This window comes from Taeniopygia guttata, chromosome 5 (assembly GCF_048771995.1).
Source record: "Taeniopygia guttata chromosome 5, bTaeGut7.mat, whole genome shotgun sequence".
Classification (NCBI taxonomy): domain Eukaryota; kingdom Metazoa; phylum Chordata; class Aves; order Passeriformes; family Estrildidae; genus Taeniopygia; species Taeniopygia guttata.
In genome coordinates, this window is record NC_133030.1 from 20,767,899 (window position 1) to 20,792,397 (window position 24,499).

General features: G+C 48.2%; 1 protein-coding gene across 2 annotated transcripts in view; it reads left to right on the forward strand.

Moving 5' to 3' along the window:
- HRAS (HRas proto-oncogene, GTPase) overlaps positions 1-23,444 on the forward strand; it is a 39,849-nt gene extending 16,405 nt beyond the window's left edge. The window contains exons 2-7 of one of the 2 annotated variants that reach the window (XM_030273075.4): positions 4,118-4,186; positions 12,992-13,145; positions 17,710-17,888; positions 20,116-20,275; positions 20,983-21,107; positions 23,144-23,444. In XM_030273075.4, the coding sequence (XP_030128935.1) occupies positions 13,035-13,145; positions 17,710-17,888; positions 20,116-20,275; positions 20,983-21,102 (570 nt within the window). In that variant the 5' untranslated portion in view covers positions 4,118-4,186; positions 12,992-13,034 and the 3' untranslated portion in view covers positions 21,103-21,107; positions 23,144-23,444. 2 annotated transcript variants of the gene reach the window in all.
- Positions 23,445-24,499: the final 1,055 nt, after the last annotated feature.

Here is a 24,499-nt window from a genome sequence, read left to right on the forward strand (position 1 = left end):
GTTCTCTGTGCCAGCACCATATGCAATTCCTCATGGCAGCCAGATCTCTAGGGAGGAGGAAACAACTCTCCACCTCCTTTCTTCTTGTGCTTTATGATGGCTGAGCTTTATAGTTGCTCTGTAGGCACTCTGTGTGCCTCCCTGGCTGAACAAAGGCGTATTTGTGCTTTCAAAGGTAATGTCAGTCTGCCTCGCTGCTGTCTCAAGATGCAGAGAGGGATAAGTGCTCCAAATGGGCTAAGGCTGAAAATTTACATAGACCAAGTGAGAGCCTCAGCCAGTGTCGATTGTCTTGGCTTTAGCGGCGTCAGTGCAAGGACTCTACATTTTGCCCTTTCCTTAGGGTGAACCTTCAAGGTGAGATCTCAGGTGTGGGACTCACTTGTCTGCTTCTTACTCCTTGGCTTGGGCTGTCCTCTCCCTTCCTTTGGGAAGCTATAAACACTTGCACCTTGCCCATACTACACGCAGATAATGGCTTAGGCTGTCAGGAGAAATTGTCTTTGAAGTTCTGAGTTTGCCTTCTGTGGTTGTTTTATTCAGGTCAAATACAGAACTTTTTGCATGAGCCTTATAAAGTCCAAGAATAAATCCAATGAATGCTGCTGTGCTTCTAAATGTCTCTGCAATGTGTGCTTCCCCAGTGTTGCAGAGCTGTGCTTGAGCAGCAGCACCAGAAAATCTTGAGAGGCTGGGGGGGGTGGCTGGACACCAGGAAAGAAGATGGGAAACCATTTGTATGCATGTAAAAAAAAGTGATATTTATACTTTTGGCATCTCATTGCAGCAAGGTGTTAGGGAAGCCAGTGGCTTAAGGAGATAAAGATTTGAGTGTTGTATGGAAAGCAGGGCCAACCAGAGCTAACATTTTCCAAAGAGAAAACTGGTGTAGGGGCGTCCTTTTTTTTTCTTTCCAGATCATCTGGCAGGATGAGACCCTGCTCTGGGATCAGAGATGGTTTCCACTGAAAAGAGTAGAAGAAAATTTTGGGCGGTGGAGAATTCCCAATGATGTATGTGATGCCCAACTATCACTTACACTGCCCTAATGAAGTTACATCACAGTAATTACAGTGCAATACAGTTCAAAGTCCAGAAGTCCCTTTTTTCTTTCTTTGTTTTTTTTTTTTTTGTTTGTTTCGTTTTGGGTTTTTGTTTGTTTGTTTTCTGGTTTTTGTTTTGGGTGTTGGTTTTTTGTTTGTTTGGTTGGTTTTTTTTGCTTTGGTTTGTTTTTGTTCAAATGTGCAGGAGCTTTTCCTGCTGCTGCATGGGATTTGCCTGGGGACTTTGCCATGCAGAGGTTGATCTGTGAGGGAGGTTGGGTTGTCACATCTGACAAATGTATGCTTCAACTTAGAAGGGCACCTGCAGGATCACATTGCTCCATTTTAATTTTCCCAAGCTGTGACTCTTCCAGCTCGTGTTGGGTTGTACTTTGCATGGTCTCTTTTTGTGCTCTCAGGATAAATTGGATGCCAAGGTCAGGGTGTTATAAGTGTCAGCTGTGTCTTGTCACCAGGTGCTTGTCAGGGTAGTACCAACTGCATGCAGGTGTTGGTCTCTGGCTGATATCTCCTACTGAATATATTTTTGTTATCAAGACTTAAGGGTTTTCTTCTTTCTGTTTGCAGTTAGGGGATTGTGTCCAGGCTCCCTTGCATCTCTTTTGTCTATTCACTTCGTGGACTTTCTGACACTCTTTTCCACAGCAAGATGTCATCCCTGAAGCTCAGGGCATGGTTTGCTTCCTATCTCTACTGCTTTCAATCAAGCCAGTCTGGTTTGTGTGACTGGAGTGTTTGCCCACTCTGTTGTGCCTGTTGCAAGTGAGGACCTGGGACCAGTGCTGCTCTTTTCTCCATCGGTTATTGGTCTGTATAGAGGAACACCTAAGTTGGGCAGGGTCTTTGGAGCATTATGGCTGTGTCAAATGCAGTACCAAAGCCAGATCTTGCCTCTACTAGGGTTGTTTGAAGGACTGGAGTTAAGTTGACGGCTTCTACAAAGATGTAGGTACATCTAACCTTTGGCATTGTCAGAGGGACTTCAACCACTCTTCTGCTCTCAGGGGCTTTGCTTATTTGTGAATCAGCTTGTTGGGCTCCACTGTTGAGGAACCACATCTGACACAGGCTTGGTGTCTTGCGTTTCTGTGGTTTCTTTTCAGCTTTACTTGGCCTGCAGATGCTGGCTGTGAGCCCACCCAAATCCTGCTTGTCATGGTTGCTGTGGACTCCCAAGGAAACTCTGGAAGGAAACCCCCCAGCTTTTGCTGATTGTGCAGGTCTGCCAGCAGATGCTGGAAGCTGCAACGGAGGTGGTGGAGAAGGCTTTGTGCTCCTGTCCCCTGCACACTCAACCGCAGTCACTGATGAGCACGTGTTTTACGACAAAAGCTCGAATGTGGGGGATCAGAAATCCCCAGCTTTACCATAAGTTTCCCGTGTGACCATCAGGAAGTCACTTAATTGTTGTGGGTTCTTCATTGCAGGGTGGAGTTCCTTGTTCCTTTATCTGCTGTGCCAGTCATGTGTCGCTGAGGGGTGGGATATATGAACCTGTGTGGAGGCCACTCGGAGTTGAAGGAGCATGTCTCCTCTGTCCATTCTGTGATGCTTGCAAGACAGGCAGGATGAGTCCTTGGACAGTATCCCTTTGTTGCTCCAGAGCCAAAAGGGAAATGCCTTCCTTTTCAGTGTGGAGAGCTGCAATCCTCACATCTTCAGTCTTTTTTGTAGCAGGTATGTGATGTGACAGTGATGCACCTAACTCCCTCACAGCAACATTGCTTGGATTTTTTAAAAATCCAGACTTCTGCAGAGGGAGGGGATATGAGCATCACATTAACAAGTCTGATGTAGCTGAGATTTATTATAAGCAGCAAAGTGAGGTTTGGGTAATTCAGGACCCTAACTTAATAAAGTTCTGCTGACCCAAACTTAAATCTTGCACCATAACCTTTGGAAGTTTCTGTTTCTGTCAAGTTGTGTGATGGTTTCCCAGCATTGCACGCACAATGCATTGGTTGGCTCTGCATGGCTGCAGACTTGGTTGGGATTAATTCATTCATGGCTGTTGAAGGGTTGGGTTTACAGGTCTTCTGTGGACCTCTCTGCCAGCAGTGCTCATTGTCCCCATCCCCCTAGGCTGCAGCTGGCTGATGCTGCAGCTGCCAGGTCCATAAATCAGCAGAGTGCCCCTGAATATCTGCTGCATAATGACTAATACATATTCATGTTTGCTACGTTGTATCACCCTGCTAATATTGTATCTTGGTGAGAAGGAGAGCAGGGACAGGGTCTCAGTAGCTGGTGCCTCCTTGCTTCATTTTATCTCCTGTTTCTGCTTCCACCTTGTCTTTGGCTCCCTAAGATTGCCCCTCTCTCTTGCTTTTCTAATGCATTTTCCCCAGCTGCTTCTCCCAGATATGCTACAGCAAGCCCTGCAGGTTTGCTTTTTGCTGTGGTGCCTTCTTCCCCTCTATCCCCACTCTGCTAATAAATCAAGGTGTGTACCGGCAAAGGCCCTGCAAGGACTAAATGAACACGAGAGGATGATTGTTATGTTTGAACATGTACATTAAAAAGGCCTACTAATAAAAAGACACTCTTGAAGTGTGTGGTCTTGGCTGTTCCTTTGAGCTCTGTTTTTGAGTGAGATTTTATTGGTGTCCCATTGGGAATGGAAGTGCGAGAGGGAAACTCAGTTCTGGTCCTTCATCCCAAAATGGACTGTCCCTCACCCAAGACTCACCTGTGGAGAAGATGCTGTTGGCTGTGCTGCTTTATCCTCTGTCTTGAAAAACGCTGCTTTATCCTCTGTCTTGAAAGATGAGGAGGGAGAAAAGTGCTGTACCACCTTTCCCTGGAAAAGATAAATTTTTGCAAGATATTATTAGTGGCCTGTGGAATACCACATGTGAGAGAGGATGGATGGGGGTTGGCTCTGCTTTTCTTCTATCAATTACAAGATCCTAAGTGCTGTCCAGGGAAGCTGGGGAAGCCAGCTTGGGTACTAACCAGTGTGTCCCGAGACCTGGCTGAGTCCAAACAGCCAGGACTGTCTGTCCTGGCAGAAAGGAATCCCTCTCATTCCTGCTCTGTATTCCTTCTTCTAGGGGGAACTTGAACCATTCCCAGACAAGAGGATCCTATTTCTCTGTGGAAGCGTGTTAGCCATCCAGAGGGTGAGTGGCATATGAGCAGGAGCAGACTGGGCTCCTGCTGTCCCAGGATACTCATTTGTCTGCTTTTATGCTGCTGGCCAACAGCTTCCACCTTCTATCACCCAAACTCAATGCCACTGGCTGTCTGGAACTTTCTGCTGCAGGAGCTGTAGTGCAATAGGACATGTGCTGTGTGAACCATTCCATTCCTGGAGACCAGAATTCACCAATACTCCTATAAATCCTATTTTACTCCAAAAACTGACCTTTAAAAAAATCTCTTAACCATTAAATGCTAAAAAAAAAAACCAATAAAAACCCAAACCAAACACCTAAAAGCATTATCAGAACAATTCTTGAAACTTCCCAGATGCAACTACCCTATTTTCTTATCCATGTGTTAGGATTTAAAGCCAGCAGGAAGTTGAACAACCATACCTCTCTCCACTGCAAATTCTTCTCAGTGAAAAGGGCTTGTATGCATTTCCTGAAATCAGTTTCCTAATTTTATTTTGTCAGCAGTTGTTTGGGAAGAATAAGGAATGATAGGGAAGGGGAGTAGAACAGAGAGCTCAAAGGGAGAGTGTGTTTCTTGACTCTGGGGTACTTTTATTGCTGTGCATCAGTGGTGCTCAGGTTGGGATTGGCCCTTTTCTTAAGTGATGTAGGTGGCTGCCTTATACCATTGACTTCCCCCTTTCTTGTAGCTGGGCTTCAAGTGAGGAAAACAGCAGAGTCTGCTCCTCTGCTCTCAGCCCTACCTGCATCTCTGGGTGCTTATCTGTGGACCAGAGCATCTGCCTCTCTGCTGGCTGCCTGTGCCCATGACCTAATTGTGATTTCATCAGGATAATTGGAGAGCAGGGCCTCTCTTACAGTTCTCTGTGCTTTCCCACTTGATGTACCCTGCCTCCCCAATTGTCTCTGCCTTGGGAAGCTGGGCTGGGGATGAGCTGCCAGCTCTGAGAGCCCAACACAAAGACTCAGCAGGAGACCAACAGCTTTCCCATCCAAAACTTCTGGGGGGTTTTTGTTTCTTTTTTTTTTCTGTCTCAGGTGAAAACCCCAGATGGGAAATCACATTGCCTGAATTTAGTTACCAGCTTTACCACCATTGATGGCTTTGGGCCAGTCCCTTGGCTTGTTAGCACCCCCTTGCCTGTCTCTGCAGCGAGTAGGATGGTGTTTCTGTTCATGCATGGCTGCCTCCAGCTCTAGCACTGGGTGCTCCATCTCTTGCAGCTTAGTAGTGAGATCTGAATTTGTCCCTTCTTGTGCTGTTGCAGCAGAGCCAGATGGCTGCAACCTGCCCTAGCATGATGATAGGACTGCTGGGCACGGGAGAGGCTGGACCTTTCCCCGGCAGCTTGCCTGCAGCTGCTCCTTTCATCACCAAGAGAACCAGGCAGGACATACCAGGTACCTCAGGAAACCAGCCTGGAGACAGCATCTCTTGTAATTCCACACCATTACTGGGCAGTGTTTTCCCCAAAGCCTGATATTCTGCAATAGCTGTAATTACAGAGATCCACTTACACTGATGCTGCATACTCATCTGCTCCAAGTTTCTACTTCATTGCACCTTATATCTTGTGGGAAAATCAATACAATTTGGTACCGAGACTGGCAAGCCAAGAGATTGTTCAGAGGCTGGTTCATGGTTGTGTACCATGTGTTTTAATACTTAACATTTACTGTCATCTATAATGTGGGTCTTGTTTTCAAGTTTTCTGGGTACCTGTTCATCTTTTTATATACTCAAGATATATCACACTGCCTTTTATGCATCCCATTAAAGCTTATAGGTGGGATTTTAATGTAAAGGAAAGTTAAAAGTTGTGTCTTCTCTTGAGCTCAGTTGTGCAGAGTACCATTATTCTGTATGGTTTTTACAGAGTACAGCTTTTCTGAGAAGGGCTGGGAGGCCTGAGAGAAGTCTCTTTTCTAGGGCGAGGCTGGAGGGTTGCCAACCCAGGCAGGGAAGTGTCTGCCTCTGAACCACCTGCTCAGCCCTGGGAGGCTGGAGAGGAGATGAAAGTGGAGGAGTCCTGGAGTTTGCAGCCTTCTGCATCTCCACAGTGAGAGCTTTTCCTCCTTCACACTGCTTTCTCACACATGTTGGTATGTTCAACACTAGGTCCTTAGTCCTGACTGCAGGATAGGAGTTCAGGTTTTATTTAACTATCTCACATTGTCCTGTCCTGCACTGTGGCCTCTTCATGCCTTTGTTATACATCTTTACCAACTTTCAGACACAACTCTACTCTCTTTCCTTATGCAGGTTACTCTTGCTCATGTAGAGTCTTAAAGAGCACTGAAGTGTTGGATCATAAATCACAAGTGTAATTTAAAAATTGTCTTCAGTTTCTTCACATCACAGGCCCTGCCAGATGCAGAGAACTGTGACTTGGGTGCTAGCACAGGTCTGTCCCATCTGCATGTGATTTTTTTTTTTTTAAGGGTCTGTGTTCAGCAGTGGTGTGGGATGTATCATTTGCTTGCCTGTTTCTTTTACCCTTTCTGTGGGCTGGCAGCAGTTAACCCACAGAGCAGTGTGCTTTCCCTCTGTGGAAGTTAGCTTGGAAGATTGGTTCTTCTGCAGAGACTGTGGTGGGATGAGTAACGTGGTATCAGGGAGACAGAGTGGTGGTGGTGGGAGGTGAAGGTCCCACCATGATTCTCAAGCATATCCCAGCACCTTCCAGAGTTTCCTGACTTCATGCTGCTCCTTGTGCCCCATTCATGATGCTGGAGACATGGGCATGAGCAGTCCTGTGTTAAAAGTTTCTGAGATAATGGGCTTGCTTATCTTTTTTTGGAAAACAGTCATTTTGTTGGCCTGTATTGGGTGTGGAGAGTGGGGCGCATGGGCAATTTCTTCATCCAGATGAAAGCTCTTGTGTAGCTGGTTTGTTCTCTGGGTTTATTGTGTTACTGACTGATTTAGGTTGTTTGCTATTTTGGGTAGTTATAGCTACCTACCAGTTGTTTTTCTTGGAATAAGCTGCCAACAAAGAACTTTTTAAAGAATATTTACTTTTTGAGAGGGAAAGCAAGAACAGTGTAGTTGCACTCTCTTCACTGCCAACAGCAGGTGGTTGCACAGCTTTGTCTTTTACTTAAATGTCTGGCAGCTGAAGCAGGAACCAGGGAACAGGTAGCAGCTTTGGAGAGAATGATACTGTCTTGTTTTCCTTTGTCCTTCCATATTTTCCTAAGCCCTCTGTGGCTGAATAGTCTCTGGCAGAGGGGTTGTGTTGCCAGAGGTGCTTTGACTGGAAACTCTGAGGGCTGGGCCTGGTGCAGTGACCAGTCTGTGCCTGTTCAAGACTTTGTGCAAAGCTGAGGCTTGCACATTGCTGCTGGGAGATGTTTATGGCTGCCTTGGAGAGTCAGTCCCTCTCTTCCAGACCTGCCTACCCCTTGGACCTGCCTGCAGCTTTCTGCTGTTCTTTCTCGCAGGTTTCTCCTTGAATGCACATCTGTATTTTGAGCCTCCTACATTATGTCATTCCTTACCCCTTTTCTTCCTTTCCTCTGCAGCAGTATTTTTGTGCTCAGTCCCTTGGGATAGGCTGCCTTTTCCTTCAGATCTTGAAGAGCTAGAAGAGGATGGAAGAAGGCATTCTGCTGGCTCCTTTTTGGCTTTTTTCTTTTTTTCCTCCTAATAAAAGACATTTATTATCTCCAGCTCATCTCTCCAAGTCAGGGCCAGTATTTTTATTCTCTCTTTGGCATCCCTTTCACTGTTTTAATCTGTGAGGTGCACTGTCTGAGTTTGCAGGTATACAGACAGCAAGCCAACAATAGGTACAATTGGTTAGATTTGTAGCTCACTTGTTGATTTAAAAAGCAACAAGGAAATTAAAATGAAGCATTGGATAGGCTTCGTAACAGAGCATCAGCTTGCCGGCCTCAGTTCCCTAATCTCTTTGGGGCTGGACAAGCCACAGAGAATATCAGCATTTTGGTCCTTGAGTGGAAACAAGAGGTGGCATTTCACACCACTGGAGAGGCTCCTTCAGTCCCTCCACAGGCCGTGCTTGTGATGTTGATGACAGTCTTGTGCATGAGCAAATGGAGGAGACTGGACAGTCACTGGGGTAAGCCAACTAGGTTTGTTTTATCAATGCTCAGAGATCACCGAGTAGGATTTCTGATGTGTGGGTGTGGATGACTGCTAGAAAAAGACTGTGATGAGTGTTGTTCTCCTAGAGGGCTGCAGACCATTTCTGCCTGCAGGGCATCTCTGCTGAAGGGAAATAGAATCAAACACAGTGGCATTTGTGGTCATATGGATCCTCTGGACAGGGCTTTGGAGGAGAGGGTGCCTGGTCTGACATGAGCCCAAAGAGATCTGCAGAGCTGAAACTGACTTCTGATGCCTTTAAATGCAGAAACTCCTAGGGGACAGGTGCAGTGATGGTGAGTGCTCAGTAATGAACTGTTAAAAACTTCTGGCATGGCTGGCCTTACTACAGCAGCGTTGTGCAAAAATCTGTCTCTTGATTTGTTTAGCTGGCTTGGTGTCTGTCCTGGGAGAGAAACAAAGTGATGGGAGGAAACAGGGGACACAGACAAAGCTCCTTCAGTTATTTATTCTGTTGGAAGGGTGTCAGAGGCTCCCTTGTGGTGAATGTGTTGGAAACTCCCTGTGTATCCCCTCCACTTGATGCCTGAGCTCTTGTTGGAACTGGTGGTGAGATGGGATGTACTGACGGGAATGAACCCTTTGAGTTCCTTACCTCTGCTGAGGAGTTTCTGGCGGCTTCACATTCAGGTCTCCCAAACCATCTCTCTAGGCTAGAGAATAGGGACCATGAAGAAGATCAGGTTGTTTTTTGCAGGACACAGCTAGATCTCTGGGTAACACCTGTAGCCTTGATGCTCAGACCTACTTTAGGTCTTAGCCCTGTGACAGCATCTGCCAAGCATCCTGGTCCTTGTTTCTGCGGGCAGCGCCTCCATGCTGGCACCCAGCATGTGCAGGCAGGGGAGATGGTGCCCACCCACACCTCCATCCCCTCCCTGCGAGACAAAGGTAGGATGTTGGTGTCCGCCGGGGCTGGGTGCTTGCTGCCCCCGCTTCCTGCTCAAGGCTGGCAGATGGCTCCTGTTTGCTGGAGCTGTGTGGCTCTGGCTACTGGGCTGGGAGCAGCTGCTGCTGCCAGGCGGAAGCACTCGGCGAGGCTTTCCTAGACAGCTTTGAACGGGAGCCAGGAGCCCTCTCGTTACAGGAGAAAATCCACGAGGTCAGGAAATACAGCAGCAGCAGCTCCGGCTCCACGCTGGGGCTCTTGGCTTGGCACGCGGATCCCAGCCCTCCTCTTTCCATACGGTGCTCCTGGAACTGCTCTCCTCCTTGTTGTCTCTCTCAGCTGTGCTTGACAGCCCTGTGTGTGGCTTTTGGGGGGCGTAGTAGTGGAGTGCTGCAGAGGTGAAAAATTTGGATAGGGAAACACTAGGTGGTGACCTGGATCAGACTTTCAGATCTTGAAGAGCTTGCAGAAGATGGAAGAAGCATTTTCCTGCTCTGTGTGGGACTGGGAGGCTGTGCTGTGTTGTGTTTCACTCTGTTATTTTGTGGTCAGCTGTGTGTGGGCTCTGTGTTGGCTGCTGAGCAATAGAAACTGGAAATCCTCGCATCAGGAGAGCTCTCACAACCACCAACAGGCTGTAAACCTCCAGCCGGTGTTTCACCAGCATGAAAACTGGGGTGTCTGTTACCACCTCTCTGACAGGAACCCATCTCTCGTCTCTGCATCTGTTTTATAGGAAGCCAGAAATGTTGCTTTTGGGACGGTTGTTCATTGAACCAGCCCCTATGGTGGTGTTGGTGGTGATGTTTTTGTGGCACTGAGGAACAGCTACCCCTGTGTAGAAGCTATGGGTGCATTGAAGAGCAGCCTTGCTCTTCCCATGTTCAGGAGCAAAAAGTGTGATGGGGGAGTTATGAGATGGTGTTGGTAAGCTTAAGGATAGGACCAGTTGCCCAGTGCTGTGGCAAAGTTTGGCCATATTTAAATCTCTGCTTTCCCTGCAGCCTTTGGCTAGGCTGCTTCTTCCGTGAGATTTGCCCATGCCCTGGTGTGCAGTTGGGTCTACATGCTGCCCATGAGGAGCTTGTGTTGGGGAAAGGAAGTGAGCTCCCCTGATCATTGATTTTAGCCCAGATTATTTGGGGCAGCTCTCATGCCCAGAGCTGTCCATCATTCTCCACGCTCTCACTCTGCATTAGGACACGTTTTGCAGCAGTGGTACAGAGAAGGTAGGCTGGACCTGCCCTTCTTTGTGAGCTGCAGGGTCTCTCCTGCCCCTGCAGGGGTGAGGATGGCAGAGCAGTGGAGAGTTAGCTGAGGTGACAGCACCTTCTAGGGATGGTGTCAGTGAGCAAACACCACCACTGCAGAGCTCTTGCCTGTAAATTGTCCATGTGCAGACCACAAGCGGGGAGTAGCAATAGCTCCTTTGCCCACTTCATTTTCCTTGCCTCTTGGATGTGGGGGGACAAGTAGATGTGGATTTGTGTTTCTGTGGAGGAGCCTGACCTTAAAACTCTGTGCTAAGGTAGTTATATGCAGGGCTTGCTGGTGTGTGGCTGCCCCTCTGCTGTGCAGTGGAACTCAGCTGGGGTCAGGAGCAGGGGAAGACACTCAACCTAACATGGGTGACCACCTTGTCCCCCACCTCCTGCTGCAGTGTGGACCATAAAGCTGCTATGGCCTTGTGAGCTGAGGGTCTTGAGGGAGAACCTCCTCTCAGAGAACTTATGTCTTCTCCTCCCCTGGGGAGTCAAAGCTTTTCTTACTGCCTCAGCAAGTCCTACAGGCCTGGGCAGTTGTGCTGTTTTCTTTGAGCATCTTCGTGGTAACTGCTTCATCTTCAGATGCAGAGCAAAGTCCATGTGTTTTGCTGGGGGATGCAGATCTCCCTGCTCTGTAATGAAAGGTGGGAGCTAGTCACAGTGTTTCTCCAGACCCCCAGGACCCCTCTGTGTTCAGCTGTTTGCTGAAGGAGCGATTCCCTCCCCAGCAGCTGGTGGAGATGGTCAGTTGACATTTGCTTCTCAGTCCCCTTTTCATCCTGTCTCTTCCCAGAGAGTTAAGAAGCCTGGGGTGGGGATCTCTCTTGTCCCTGAGAAGCAGTGCATGTGAGAACAGTATATACATGAGGGCATGCATTAATGGAGCAGAGTAACGTGCGGGCACAGTCAATTACTGAGATCACTTAGATTGTCTTCTGTAGCCTTGCTTTCAATCTGCAACTCTTCCCTGGCTGCCAGAACAGAGGCACATTGGACTTTCAGAGAAAGCAGTGTCACTTTCAGGTAGGCATCTAGGGTATGACATTATTTGCACTTCATTTCCCCCACCATCACCACCTTTCCATCGTGTTTAACTGCTTCTCCAGTACAGCAAACCAGGGGTCCTGTTTGGCATTGTATTTGTTACCTGGTTGCTCTTCTGCTCCCCCTAGTTTGCCCTTCTTTAGGATTTTGGATGCTGAGAAGGGCTTGAGCTTTGTTTGCCTTTCTGCTATCCAGACAGCAGCTCAAGAAACGGCTTCGGCAAGAGGTGGTTGTGTCTGATTGCTCCCTGCTCAAGAAGAAGATGGAACTGTCTGGGTGGTTTAGGGTTGCAGTCAGGTGGGGATTGAAGGCAGAAAGTTCTGGCTTCCCTGCCATTAGATCTTTGCTGTGTTAGCAAATGCAGAGGATGGAAGAAGACCCAGCTGTGGTCTGGGTCTAGAGCAGCCTTTGCTGGCACAGTTCATAGCTGCTTCCACAGTTTAGGAGCAGGGCTGGCAAGCCTGGGGAGGAGGGTGGAGTGATTTAACTATCTGGGGTGGGAGGATGGAGGAGGGGGTTCTAATCTCTGTGAACACTGAAGGGTGTCTGACAAGGGGAACTATGAGCTTGTTTTCCTGCTACCTGCTGCATTTTGGGTGGCTTCCCCAGAGCTTGCAGATGGTGGCTGAGAACGAGTATCTGACCCTAGGGTGACTTTCAGTGGGCAGGGCCTGCAGTCCAGTGAGGGTGGATTTCTATTTAAACCGTTGGGGTTTTGTAATCTTCCTGAGTTAGTTCCTCTTTCTCAGCAGACTTGGAGCAGAAATTTAAGGGAGGAGCTGGGGGGATGTGAATCTTCTGCTGCTGAAGAGCCATGGGAGGTACACAGTACTGCAGAAGTGTGGTTTGCTCATCCTGACCCTAACCATCATTGTCAGTCAGCACCTTTTGTGCCAGCATCTCTTTCCCCACTTGGATGTGCCAAATTGAGCTCAGGGAGCAGGGATGCCCCTTCTGCAGTCCTTCCTCTCACGATACTAGCACCGTTAGCTGGAGGACAGGCAGAGGGTGTGGATGTGCCACCCTCTCAACCCTACTGTGTGGTTTGAGGTTTGACACAGCCTTGAGGTTGAAGACATGGAGATAACAGCATATTTGGGCAGGGCTGGACCTTTTCCCCTGCTCTTGTGGGAATTGACATCCCAGCCTCGTTGGCCAAGGATCTAAAGATTTCAGATCGTCAGCTTGAGATAAGGTAAACTGGGGACAGTGTTGAGCATTTCTGCAAAACCAGACTTCTTAAATTGGTTGCTTTAGGGGTTGATGTACACAGCCTGTACCTCTTGTTTTCTCATCAGTATGCTCTCCTACCTCTTGAAGCTTGCTCAAGGAACCTGTGAAGTTTGCATCCAGACGGTCAGGCGGAAGGATTGCAAAAGACCACAGGATGAACAGAGTTCTTGTATTTGGTTTGATGGATTATTTTGCCCATTTTAAAGTAACCTCTCTTAGTATAGTGACCATGTTTGTCCTTGCAGGTGGTGGTGCTCCTGGAAGTCCTGAGCTGGGGTCAGCTGGAAGATGACCGAATACAAGCTGGTGGTGGTGGGAGCAGGTGGTGTTGGGAAGAGTGCTTTGACAATACAGCTCATTCAGAACCATTTTGTGGATGAATATGACCCCACGATAGAGGTAGGTGGCTCTGGGCATGGGGTCAGTCTGTCTGCATGTTTTCCTCTTGCTTTTCTCCACCTTGTCTCCAACCCAGAGCATGCTCAGTTTGGTCTCAAGTCTGAACTTGAGCGGGGATGTTCCTCTGCTTTGCAGAGCTATTCTGAGTCACTGTGTGTGTGTGTGTTCAGAGGTCGCAGTGACTGACTTAACATCTCCTGCAGATGGGTAGTGGTATCTGCTGAAGAGAGGTGACATGGGAGGCAGCAGAGACAGGCAGAGCAGGGCAGGGACTGAGAGGCAACACAAAAGTCTTCCTTTCTGATGAGATGACAACATAGGGAGGGATTAAAGGTTTAGAATTGAAGAGCCATTTTGTGCCTGTGCTTCCATTTCTCCTCCCGTGAAATCAGAGTAAATGTATTGACTTTTTCTGCAGGATGTTTTGAGCCTTACTGATTAAATGGGTTTTATCAGAGCTTGGTTGTATTATGTATGTCTTGCAGTTTGAGCAAGACGTGCTGAGCAGCTGAACTGCTGTGGCTCCCAGAGTGCTGCCTCTGCTTCTTCACAAGGAGTTAAAGGCTGATGTGTGTGTCTCAGTCGGTGTGGATGGCAGCACTGACCTGTCTAGCTCAGCACCCTGCCTGAAGAAGCAGGCAGGGACCCTGTGGTCCTCACAGGCTGTATGGGGGGAGAGGGGGACTCAGTCTTCAATATAATTTCTGCTATTATTATTTTCTTTAATTTTTCAAAAATATATTCCATTTTTCATCTGCTTTCACCATAGTTAGTGATGTGCTAATTAGCCTCTGCATGACTTACACCTTTGTTGGGTGAGATGTAGGTAGTAGCCACTGCTCTGCATGAGGAGTGAAGTCCATCCTGGGAAGGCAAATTACAGCTTTGTCATGCTTCCTGAACAACCTCCCTGTCTGGAGTCCTAAAGGATTCTCTACCAGATGTGTTTAAATACAGCTGTGGTTGCTGCAGTTATTATTATCATAATGGCTAAAGGCTCCAGCTGGGATGAGAAATTTATTCTGGTAGGTGTTGTATGTGTAGTCCCCACCCTGAAGAGCTTACAGCTTACATAAACAAGCAAGACAAGGCTTGGTAGAAGGGCAGAAATAGTCTTACAATCCTACAGACGGGAAGGAGAGAAAGCACTTAAAAAGCACGTGCTATTACATCATTTGGCCAAGGTCACCTAAAACATCCATGGCAGAGACTGGAATTTAATTTAGGGCTCCTGAGTCTCCTTGTTTATGGATGCAATTGCCTTTATCCCGAGCTCCTCTCCCCTCATGTGGCTGTCCCCAGTAGTATTGTCTACTTTTCTCAGAAACCCATTTCAGGTTGTTTTTGCTAAAAGAGTGTTCATAGAGAGCACTTTCCCTGAGGAGACACCTGCAAGGATGCATCCTCTCTTGGACCTTAGGTGGGCAGAGGCAACTCTTACACAGTGATGTGTTGGGTTTTGGCATCCTGTGGTTTTTGTCTCCAGCTGCCTGCTCCCTGTACGTACCCTGCAGGGAATTTTCTCCATGTAAACAGGCAGCAGGGAATGTAAACCTTGCATGGCATTTCCCAGCACACCCTCTTCACCCTACGCACTTCTGCAGTGCTCTGGGAGATGCCTGCTCTCTCCTCCACTGTTCACTCCAGCCCCATTCTGTTCTTCTCCTCTTCCAAAAGCTGCCACAAGCTGCTCCTCGGCCCTCTTACCCCTGGTACTTTTCCACCTGCGAGTACCACCAGCCCCAATGCCTTTGCAGTTCCCTTGGTTGTACCCTGCTTTCCCTGCTACCCCAGCCAACTACTGATTCATTTGAGAGTGATTCCTTTTAATTTTGCTTCATTTTATGGGGATTTAAGAGACTGAGAGCTACCTGCCAGCCATCCAAATGTGACCAACAAACCACCTTCCTGTGACTAAGCTGCTTTGGATCATGCCCAGGAGCTGACTATGACTGTTCAGCCAGCTAACAAGCAGCACAGCAATGCTGAAACGAGCAGGATAAAAGGGGGTAAAAAGATGATACGTGCATGGAGCAAAGGCGTTGCGCACTGCCCACATGGATTGAGAACAGGCTGTGCTGCAAAGGGGGGTGCAAGCAGATTGGGGTGCACTGAGAAGATGTTCACCAGAGCAGGAGGTGTGGAGGTTTGTCCCCTGTCTGGGGTAGAGGCCCTGACTGGGTATCTGCTCCCCTCCTGCCCTTCTGATTCATGAAACGTTTGGCTCTGTAACTCAACGCTGTCCACCCCACTACAGCACGCTCTCACAGGCCAGCTCTTGGGCTGCCAAGGTGCCTTAGGACCTTTGTTTTGGGAACAGGGGGGCCAAGGTAGCAAGGAAAGGTATGCCACTGGCATTGTCCCATGGTGAATAAGCAGGGATAATAATGATAAAGAGTTTCACTGTGTTGAGAAGTTCTTCAGTTCATCTCTACCAGCTCTTAACAGCTAGCTAGTAATGGGCTTCCCAAACCTCTGGTCATATCCTGACTGTAGTGCTTAGCAAATGGGCCTCTTGGCCTGGTCCCCAACACAGTTGGGATGCTCCCAGCATCTGCCTGGGATCTTGAGTCTGAACCCCAAAGAGATGTTGTTTCTGCTGCCTGGCACTTCACAGCTGGGTCTGGCTGCATTCCCCTCTGCTCAGGGTGGGGTGGGACATGCAGGTCTGCAGAGGAGTGCTGAAGCTGCAGGGTGCTGGTGTGGGCTAGTGGCAGCCATGTCACCTGGTCGTGCGGCAGGGACAGCTGAGCTTGCCATCCTGAGCTTCCTGGGAGATTGAATGAAGCTGTACACAAAGCATTGATGGGGAGAGCTTGTCCTTAGCAAAGTATCCTCTGCAAGATTGCTTTATGTCTCTGCCTTGTAAGCCAGCTGGCTGGCCTTACGGGTAGCCTGTTGATGGCCTGAGCTGAGATGTGGGATCTCTTCTCTGTCAGCATGCTGGGTGCTGTTGAAACATCCTGGAATTGGGGACTTGGCAATTAACTGTGAACATGTGTGCTGAGAGGCTGGTCCTCTGTCCCAAGGTGCAGAGGTGGGAGCATGCTTTGTGGGGCAGAGAAGGCACTCAGGTCCCCTTGCACGCAGGAGACTCCAGATACATTATTGATTAGAAATGGGAGCACATTCCTGCAGGGCAGCCTGCCAGTTGACTTCAGAGCAGTTGGCTGAAAGCCAGCCTTTCACTCCATGCTTGTTCTTGATGGGTCAGCAGTCCACTTTTTGGGAAGGCACAGCTGAGAAGGTCGTGGCAGAGCAGATTGGATCTCTGATTTCACAGCCCTCTCTGCAAGGTGAGGAAAGACTTTAATTAGCCCCAGCAAATGACGATGTTGTAATGAACCAAAGGATAGAGGCCATGTTGGCCCCATTCCCTTTCTGTGCTGCTGCTGGTCCTGTTGGTGCCCTTTGCTGTGTCAGCTGTTTGTCTGCAGACCTGCAAAGCTCATCTGATAACATTGTTGTGGTCGTTGGAAGAGCAGCCGACATTTGAATTAATTTTAAACTGCAGCCGAAGCCTCTGTGAGTGGCTGCAAAGCACTGTGTGGTTGTATTGCTGACTTGTACCTTTTTCATACCTTTTGTTTTGGCTTCCTTCTCTTGCTGACAGCTGAGGATGCTGCACTGTCCACAGGGGATGGCTTTTGGAGAGGGATGAGGGATGTCCTCCATGCAGGGCTGCCCCACAGCATCACTGCTGATGAGAGACTGAGCACAGGGAGAAGCATAGTGGGGAGGAGCAGTGCTTTGAGGAACCTCCTGTGAAAATGAAACCTTTTGTGGGATGCTCTGGGTGATTTCCAGACCTTCTCACATATATGACAAGTTATGATTGCCTTTGCTGCAAGCTTCCCAGCTTCAAAGGGCCTGCCTGGATAGTTCTTACCTCTCATGGAGCCCTCTGGGCACAGACTGGTTGTGGGAAACACCCTGTTCAGAGTGTGATTTTATTTTTTTTTCTCATGTTTAAAGAAGAGGTTTACCATCAAACCCAGTCTGAAACCTTACTGATGGCAGTATTGCCTCTGGTGCCTGATTTGCGATGCATTGGAGGCACTGGATTTCCAGGTTATCTTAAACACCTTCCAGGCCTGCAGATCACAGATAGTGACTGGAAGCCCTGGCTGGCCAGAACTCCTTTCCTGAGTGTCCTTCCTCATCCTCAGCAGAAGGAATTAGAGCTAAGACTAAACAATGCTTAGGAAATACTTGTTGAGAGCTATGCAACATGATAGAGGTGAAGCTGCACCTGGTCTGCCAGAGGCAGGGCTGGGAATGGGGAGAGCAGGCTGAGATCTGTCTTCTCTGTGGTTCTAACGGACAAGGAGAAACCTGCTTAGCTGCTCCCTTTTTTCTTTGTTTCTTTGGGTTTTTTTAAAACTACTTTTCCTTTTCCTCCCATTTTTGAAAGAGATTGAGTAGTCTCTTTAATGGAAGCTGAACATAGGCAGAGCATGACCTGGCATCTTCCCAGGGATGCACTCGCTGCATCCTCTTGTTTAGCCAGATCCAAGCCCCCTCCTTAATGCATCCTCCTTTCTTTCCCTCTCCTGGCCTGCAGGATTCCTACAGAAAGCAAGTAGTCATTGATGGAGAGACCTGTTTGTTAGACATCTTGGACACCGCAGGGCAGGAGGAGTACAGTGCCATGAGAGACCAGTACATGAGAACAGGGGAAGGATTCCTGTGTGTCTTCGCTATCAACAACACCAAGTCCTTTGAAGATATTCACCAGTACAGGTCAGTATCCTGGGAAGGGCCCTTTCCCTCTTGCCCTATTTAAAGGGAGGCCTTGCTGCTGCACTCTCCTGCCCACCCTTTTAGATCAGGCCCCGTGGTGGAAGCACAAACTGCCAGCAAAGACAATTAGCTCAAGTGGCCATTCCCCAGGGAAGAGACAGAGCAGACGGCTAATGTCAGTGCCTCCAATAAAACCCTTCCGAAGGGATTGCTTGTGGCCTTTGGGGACCTGGTAATGTAATGTTTAAGTGTTTATGGTGACTAAAGAGAGAGCTGATCCTGTATGACCCCCCCTCCCTTCCCTCCCTAATTAGTGGAATTGCTTTGTTAGCGCAGTCGATCTCAGCGACTTCTGCTGGCCCCAGAGGTGGGAGAGGAGGCTGGGAAGGACAGGGAGAGCTGCTTGCCCTGCTGTCCACTGTCATGATCAGGCTGTGGTCTTTCAGCTGCACACATGTGTGGAGAGACTCCTGCCCCACTGGAGCTTGGTTTCAACCAGGGCAAAGATGGAGCAGAAGGGGAGTCAGGGCACCAGTGAGGTGATTTGCCCAAGCAAAGTGGGGAAGTGGTGACGAAGCAGGGATGCCATCCCAGTACCCATCCCAATTCTCCTCTCTGTTGATGTCACCCCTGCAGAGCTGAAGAGTCAAGGGGGTGATGTAAACATAGTAGGAATCTTTCCTGTTTACCCCAGTGCTACTTTAGGGAGGGATAACTCTGCTTGTGCCTTTTTCTGAGCCTTGGCTGCAATGGCAGGCACTTGCAGAGGATGCAGGAGATGGCTCTGCCTGTCCTTGCTCAGTCACTGCCCACAAGGGACTGTGTATCCCAGTCCCTCATCATAAACCAGGGTCCCAGTAATCCTGTTGTTCCGAGGGCAGGCACATCCCTTCCTTGCTCCATAGTCAGAGGCACTGCTTGGAGCTGCTGAGATTTGAGTCTCATCAAAAGGCTGATCAGTGTAATAGCTGCACAGGTGCACTAATTTGGCTTCTTTTAGCTGCACCAAAGGACAACGGATGGGATTTTCCTAAAGCACCTGAGGGACTGAGCAGCATTCATCCTTGTGCTAGGGCTGGTGCCTGTGAATTGCTCGAAGGATGGCTTGATTTCAATCCATCATGATGTAAATCACTAGCTTTCATCTCCTTTAGCTTGTGCTCTTTGTGTTTGCACTTTTAAAAGAATATTCCCCAGAGAACTGCTGGTCTCCCTGGTTAGTAACCATTTAGAGGTATCTCTTTTCAGCTAAGTGTAGCCTGTGCACTAAATTTAGTACTTGCATTTGCTGATCAGGATGTTACACAGAACATTTAAATGGCTTTATGGCATATCGTGCATATAGTCAGACTTCATTTTTATGTTCTACTACATTAGAAAAAGATGATTGATCTTTTGTGTGTGAATGTCCAGCTGCCTTTGGATGGAGACTTGGATTCAATTAAAATGCAGAAATTGGCATTTTAAATCTTTTATTTGTTAAATTAAAACCATGTTAAATGTTCTGGACCCATGTGCAAAAAAAAAGCTGTTTTGCATCTTAAGTTAAATGATTTATTAAACAAAGGAAGTTATTATCTATCAGAAGGGAATTGAATGGATTTTTTGTGGTCATAATGGCCTTCAAGATTTTTAGAAGTGATAGATCTCATCCTCGCCCACCTAGTTTTAGATCCAATGTTGCGATGAAGAAGTGAGCATTACAGCTCTTTTAGTTCCCAGTTGGTTTCTCAACTTTGAGTGACCTGAACTAAACTGAAAGGGAGCAAATACTGCCTGTGCATCTGCAGAAAAGGTTACAGCTGCCAAAAGCCACTTTATCAGCTCAGCAAATTCTGGTTGCAGGTGATTTTTTATTTTTTCCCCTCATTTAGGGGAGATTACTTGACCTAAAATGTTGGAAATAGCACAGGTAACTGCTTGAGAATTCATTTTTATTTAACTTAAACTATCTTAAGCTCATGTCTTAATATAGATTCTCATTATTCAAGTTGTTTTGTAAATAGTTGCATTTAAAGAGCAGAAGTATGTTTGGTTTTAATTTCCAGAAGTGCCTTAACTGTTTTGCTGTTTACTCACTTGTGTGCCATAGTCATTTACATTTTCCTGAAAACTGAACACCAGGCATTCAACATGAGCGAGGGGTATCTGTCAAATCTTAACAAAGAAACTGGTGGGGAGTGTTCTGGACCTTTCCTTCACTTCTTCACACTGCCTTCCCTTGCAGGGAGCAGATCAAGAGGGTGAAAGACTCAGATGATGTTCCCATGGTGCTGGTGGGGAATAAATGTGACCTCCCTGCGCGGACAGTGGAGACCCGGCAAGCGCAGGACCTGGCCCGGAGCTACGGGATCCCCTACATAGAAACGTCTGCCAAAACCAGACAGGTAGGAGGAGACTTTTAAACAAAATGCTCTTTTTCTTTTCTTTCCTCCATTGCTGCCCTGGAGGGGCAGGAACGGGCAGGCAGCACCTTGCAGTCAGATGGGTGTTAGGGCTGGGCTTAGTTGCTTCCTCAAGGCTAAATGCTCCCTCCCTAAGGATGTTCCCTCCCAGTCCAGGCTTGAGCTCCCATCATGAGAAGTGCCTCATCATGCTGTGGCAGCAGTGAAGAGAAGATGCCTTCTCAGGGCTTTCTCCAAGGCTCTGGAATAACCTCCAGAGTCACTGCAAGTCAGCTAAGCTCAGGTCACTTGGTTAACCTCATCCATGGTCTATTTTGGAAGAATATACCAGTGCTGAAAGGACATGTGGAGCTCCCAGAGCACAGAGGTAGAAATGGAACTGACACCTTCAGTGGTCTAGTGGTGGCTTTTCTCTTGAGTGGTAGACCCTATTCAGACTGCTGAGAGCTGATGAATCTCAGGGACTTCAGAGATCCTTATCATCATGGTTGCTCATTCAGACTTGCTCTCTGTTTAAGAGCCACACTCAGGTCCCTGTTAGTCTTCCCAGCTTGGTTCTGTACCTTTAACTCTGCAATCTGCACTGCTGGACTGTGTTAGAGACACCTTGCTGGGGAGCAGAGCCCTCTCCTCTCTCCATTGTACCTCCTCAGAGTGGGCAGCTGCTTCAAGCCGTGCTTTTTCCCCAGGGCGTTGAGGATGCCTTCTACACCTTGGTGCGGGAGATCCGGCAGCATAAGCTGCGCAAGCTGAATCCCCCGGATGAGAGCGGCCCCGGCTGCATGAACTGTAAATGTGTGGTATCGTGACTATGGTAAGTGCTGGAAGCAGGACATGAGGTGCAGTGGGGGAACATTGGAAGCAGGGCAGGAGGTGAGTGCAGATGCACTAGCCAGCAAACATGTGCAACAGGATCAATTTCAGCAGCAGGTATTGTTTAATGAAACACCTTTCTGAGCGATATAGTGTTTTTCTGTGAAAACATAGGTAAGTCAAAATTCCCACTTCCCTGAGGAAGTGTGTGGCAGGAAAGGGTTGTTTATTTCTCCCCCTCATTTTGTGCAACAGAATTCTATACAACAGAATATTTAAAAAAAATAATATTTTGTTGTGCTTTCCCCAGGAAAGCTTCTTCCCATGCTGCTGCTCTGAAAGAGGAGTTAAGCTGGTGTTGAAGGTGTACAGATCACTGCATGCTCACCAGACTGGATCTACAAGGGTTCAGATGAAGAGCTGGCTGGGTGCATTGCCTCCTCATGCACTCACATAAATTGCCTCATCTTAAAGTTTTAGAGCAGACCTGTCTCACTGTGAAAAGTCCTGTGTTCCTCAGAAGAGTTTTCACCATTAGATAAATCCCCTGGGATATTTGGAACTGATGCAATGTTGAGAATTAGCCATAAGGGGGCTGTTTGCTTTTATAAATTGTGTGTGCTGGAGCCAGAAACAGTATTTTTCAGATTGTTTATGTTTTTGCCTGTTTTTCTTTCCTCAATTTTTTTTTTTTTTAATTATGAGTTTATTTAAAACACTGCTGGATAGCAGTCAGGGAGAGTTCATATTATTGTCCCTGCATGTGCTGTCTGGCTTTAAGTGAAAGGCCTGGGAACATCTGTCTGCGTAACAAACTCCTTCATGGCAGAAATTTAGAGAGGGGTAACTAGGTCCACCAAGGAGATCTATCTCTAAGATTGACTGGGACAAAAGCGTGCATGAATGTCTTTTGGGGATTCTCCCAAGCACCTGGACTGGTCCTTCACCCCTTTAAATAACTGCTGGAGTCATAAAGAGGAGTGCACTATATCCAGAGATGGTGTTAAGAGGGTCTCATAAAGGTGGAGATGAACAGCAGGTTTCCTCTGATGCTTTTTGAGCTAGAGGCCATGAGCACAGCAGAGCTCTTCCTGTCCCCCACTCCCAAGGAAAAAAAAACCAACAAAAGAGTGCTGGCAACATTTGTTTCCTATGAGCAAACACCCACCCCAGAACTCCACCCCTCCACTCCCAGCTGAGGCGTGTGAGGTCGGCTGGGGGCCGAACTGAATGCTGTGCCCAGCACACTTATCACTGCTAAGGGAGATTTTCCAGATGTTTGTGTCCTCCAGATGTTCAGGAGCGTTTCCTCCGGATGGGGATATGAGCTCAAGGCTTGTTTCCTGCTCTGGCTCACAGCTGACGGCATGGGCTTGGCAGCCAGTGCTGCTCCCTTACACTGACTGCCAGGAGCCCAATCCTTGTCACAGCCCAGTGGCAGCACCAGCTTGGGCAAGAAGGGCTGGAAAAGGGTCACTTGGAAATACTTCTCTCTATTAAGAGAACATACCTTGCAAGTTGCCTGTGTCTTTTTCTGCTCAGGCAGAAACTGGAAACCTGACCTCCCACTTAATCTGGCTGCAGTGCCCAAGAGCAGAGAGGGAGGAACATCAAGGCACAAAAGGAGAAGTGAGGCAAAGATATGCTGGGATTTGGGGAGAAGAAGGGTGGGTGTTGTGGTCAACAAAATTTGGCTTTATTTGCCCTGGACTCATTTTGTGGTTCCCATCATCCCTGGAGGAGGTGGAAAGATCTTGCCAAACAGTGCTACCTCCCACAAGGTTTAGAAAGAGGCAGAAGGTCTGGTGAGGTGCCCAAAGCTCACCCATCACTCCACTGACTCCAAGACTTGTTCCCTTCAGCTGATGTACAGATGCTTTGCTGAGACAGGCCCAGGCCTGTAAGACCTGCGTAACCTTTTGGTTTGCTCTGTGGGCACTAACAGGGTCATCCCAAAATGTGAGGGGTGAGTACTGGGAACAGCCCTGCTTGTTCTGACGGGGAATGGGTGCTCATGAGTGTCCTCTTCTGTTTCAGCTGTCTGGACCGTGTCTTGGCGAGGTTCCCACTGTGCAGTGTGCAAGGAAGAGGTGAAGCAAAGGAAGAAGCAAATGGATTCAGAGGAGAAGTACTGGGGCGGGGGGAGAGAAGCAGGACGAAGAGGACAGGGGGAGCATGAGGCCCTCCAAGGACTATCTCGCACTTCACCCAAGTCTGCGGCAAGCAGTTTTTTTTTTTTAATCCCCATCCCCTTATCCTTTGGCCTCCTCCCAACCCGGCAACTGTACAAAGCCACAGATTGAATCACAGTAAATTATTATTTGATTGTCTCAACAAATCACCTTGATGGCTGTGTCCTCCTTCCAGAGGCTACTGGGCTACTGCTGCTGGTGCTCCAGAAGGATCGCTGGTGGGATGGTGGGGAGGAAAGGGTGCCGAAATTTTCTCTCCACAGACCAAGGTCATGCTGTAGATCATGGAGGTGATTGGGGTGGGAGACACAAGCTCTCATGGCAAGACATCTTGTCTCTGTCTCCAGCAAGTCTTTGTCATGTCCTCTTCAACCCACCTGGAACTCTGCTGGCCCCAAGTTTTGGGAGGGTGGAAGAGTGCAACCAGTCCAAACCTGTCCTTGGCACCCCTTGAGTGCTTTGCTTTCAGCCTAGTCCTTGTGGGATTTATGGCCTCAGATGCAATGCCTGGAAGGGAAGAAGCATCAGCAAGGAGATTCAAGAGCTGATTTCACCTCAGCTGGTACCAGTTTGTTGCTTCCCTGATTCCTTTCCTGTCAGCTCTTTTTGGCACATGACCTCCCTCATGTGTTGTGCTCTAGAGGTAGATTTGGGACTTTTTGGTCCCCTCCAGCCCTAGCTATGCTAACACCTGTGTAGCACATACACCTTGGGCTGCTCCAGTATGTACAGGTAAGCAAATCCTTGTCTGACCTGTGCAAAGCTTCCTGACTGGTCAAGAAGGGCTCTCTTGCACTGCAGAAGCTGTCTGGCTGCTCAGCAACTAAGACTAAAGGATTCAGGCTTCCAGTCCCTGAGTTTCGAGTGGGGAAGAGTGCTTTGGATAAGGGCTAATCTGTTGGGAACCCTGTCTTTGTTCAGTTCTGCTCCTTTGGGGTTTTTGCCTGAGGTCTGACCTACATGCCTTGCCTTTCACTTGCAGCCCCAAGACAAGGTATTGCATTCAGTGCAGTGGGTAGCTTGTCTCGCTGGGAACAAGCTACCAAGGGAAAGACTTGCTGTCTTTCCCTTTTCCAAGCTATTACACAGGCTAATTTACCTGGCATCCGAATTAGAAGCATCAAAGGGGGAAGGTGATCCAGCTGAGTGCAGCAGGGAGCTGTTCTGCATGGGCTAGCCCAGGCCTGAAGAGGTGCTGGGT